Source organism: Alligator sinensis, unplaced genomic scaffold, assembly GCF_000455745.1.
Source record: "Alligator sinensis unplaced genomic scaffold, ASM45574v1 scaffold1368_1, whole genome shotgun sequence".
Lineage (NCBI taxonomy): Eukaryota > Metazoa > Chordata > Crocodylia > Alligatoridae > Alligator > Alligator sinensis.
In genome coordinates this window covers 462,999-465,678 of record NW_005842725.1, presented here as the reverse complement: position 1 = coordinate 465,678, position 2,680 = coordinate 462,999, and the positions used below count along the sequence as shown (strand labels likewise).

At 38.4% G+C, this 2,680-nt stretch overlaps 1 protein-coding gene across 1 annotated transcript in view; it reads left to right on the top strand.

The window, feature by feature from the left end:
- The window catches only part of DDX25 (DEAD-box helicase 25), a 35,250-nt gene extending 33,006 nt beyond the window's left edge, over positions 1–2,244 (top strand). The window contains exon 10 of the mRNA XM_025216315.1: positions 2,023–2,244. Within this exon, the coding sequence (XP_025072100.1) occupies positions 2,023–2,084 (62 nt within the window). The 3' untranslated portion in view covers positions 2,085–2,244. The remainder of the gene's footprint in view (positions 1–2,022) is intronic.
- The last annotated feature ends 436 nt before the right edge of the window (positions 2,245–2,680 follow it).

The following is a 2,680-nucleotide window of genomic DNA, read 5'->3' as shown; positions in this document are numbered from 1 at the left end:
CCCCCCCCCCGGTTTCAAAATGGCCATGGGGGGCTTTAACTACAGTTTGTCAATTGAGCTTTAGTTAAAGCATTGCATGGCAATTTTTAAACACACAGGGGCTTAATACACATGACGCTGCGGCTTTTTAGTTATTGTGGCTCTCCAGAAACCACTCTAATTAAAGCCCACCCCCCCACACGCACACACTCCCAAGCACATATATTGGCAACCTAAATTTCCCCCAGTGACATGCTGCTTTTCTACAGGTTCCCTGCCTCAGTGGTGAGGATGAATTGTGCTTAGTGCTTTGTGTTCTTCCTGTTGTGTGTGTGGCTTCAGGCTTTATTTACTGCCCGCTATAGAAACTCTGCTTTAAAGACAGATTTGTTAATTTTTTTCATGGGCTTTCTTCTGGCACTCATCATCACTGTAACATCTGACTGCTGTAGGCAGAGATGAGGGTCAGAAGCATCTGCTTTTGAGTGCCTTGTTGTAGATGTTTAGGGCTTGAGGTTTCAGAATATGTTCAGAACACAGCTCTTACTGACTTTGCTGCCTCCTGCAAGGGTTCAGCACTTCCACAAGTCAGACCGCAGAGTTCTGTGACTGGTACCCAATTAGTGACCAGCTGGGTTAAGCAACCTTTACAGTATCCCCCCCTGAACCCCGAACCCCTCCTCCAGGCTGCAAAAAGCATACCTTGTAATTAAAGGCTGTCTCTTGCCCCTACATCAGGACCTGGAGACATTGAGATCATGTCTAAGACTTTTATGCACTTTTTACCATGGGCACGGTGAGGGATAGTGTAATTCCTAGTCTTGTTAGCAAAACTGCTAAAACATTTAAACTGAAATATTCCAGAAACTTGTGAGAGACAGAAACCTGACATGGGAAATTTCAAGCCAGATGGTGAGCTTTCCCATTTTTATGCTGGGCAATGTCAGGCCACCTCAGTAAGATGTACAGTTAACTTTTAATCTTAATACATGAGGTGGCAGACAGTTTTCTCAAATGCTCACTAAAGCTATCTTGTATCTGTTCTAGATTGTTTAGGTCTAAATAAACCTGTTTCATGGGACAGGAGCAAGAAAATTGTCCAATTTACTCTTGTGTTGCCAAAAAAGGCATTTCCTTTTCAAGTTGTATGTGCACAAGTACAGCCAGGAGTGGAATTAGTAAAATGAGCCTTAAGCGTGATCTCTAATTCCACTCATCTTTTAATACCTTAATCTTGGATAATCTGATTTTTCTTTTTCACAACTTTTACGCCGTAAAGCTGTTAAACTTTGAGATTTAGGGATGTTAATTATTTCACTAGAATAATACTTAGCGCATATAACCCTCTTTATTTGTTAAGTGTTTTCCAAACACTACCTAGTTATCACAACATCCCTGCAAAGTAAGGAGATAAGGCACAACACCTGGGATTCATCTAGAAATCTAACACTGTTCACTGTTTTTAATTTGAGAAGTTCCCAGCCTTTGTCTCCCTTGGATAGTAGCCTTATGTTGTCAGCTGCCTTAATCCAGTTTACATTGTGCTTTCTCAAAGTTTATTTGACTATCACTTGAAGTACTTCGACTGGAAATACTATACTGAATACTCGTACAGATATTTCCACCCACATAAAGTGTTATATATGTGCAAGAAAACACATGATAATGTTCTATAGAACAATTGTAAATGGTAGAAAGTTGTTAAATGGACATCTCAAGGAAAAAAAGGACTCTTAAAGTTATTTTAGAATATGTTAGCAGACATGTCAAACTCGCATGCTGGTAAATTCTCTACAGTTTGACCCTTGGTAGCTCTACTTTGATTGTTAATAGTCCCCATTATTGTGATAATGCTTGTATCAATATTATTGACCTGATAAGTTAAAGATCCTTATTATCTCTTTCCAAGAAAATTTGAAAATCCCCCACAAAAACAAAAATTTCCGTATAAAATTCTTGCTGCAGAAGAGTGACCACTGGTGGAGTGCAGTTTGGAGACTTATTTGTTGTTGTTTTTTTGTTTGTCTCTGGGTTTTTTTTAAGGAACCAAAATTAAGAAGCTGGACCCAGATGACATGGATGAGCTTGAGAAGATTGAATATTAAGTGAACTACAGGAATCCATGATAAAAGGGCAGTTTGCTGCTTTAGACTTACATGTTAAAAAAAAAAAATTCAATGGTTAAATCTCCACCCCGTTACAGTTACCAGCATATTTTATGTATCTGAGAATATGTAGGAAAATAAAAAAATAATATTCTTATGACCCAGAACTGACTCTGTTTTTCTTTTAATGATTCTTGTGGGGTTTTTTTAATCAAATGGTTCATATTACCAAGATTTTGGCATGTCCAACAAAAGCTCAAGAGGGCTTTCTGTCCCTGACCCAGCTCCCCTTTGCTACCCTAGGGTATGTCTCTCCAGAAAAAAGAGACTTGTAGATGGAAACAATTCAGAAGGATCAAACTCTACTAAAAAAACAAAAAACAAACCCTGATGTCTCCTACACTGCCTACAGTAATTGAGACTTACATTTAATAAACTAGCCACTAGATGGCAATGGTTACAGTATTTTACACAGAGATAGGGAAATATTGGTGTTTGTGACGGAGGATTTGAAAAGAAAAGACACTGCATTTTAGCTATTAGATTTTACTTTTGTTCTTCTGTATTGCATCCAAAATGTAAATATTAAATGAGCG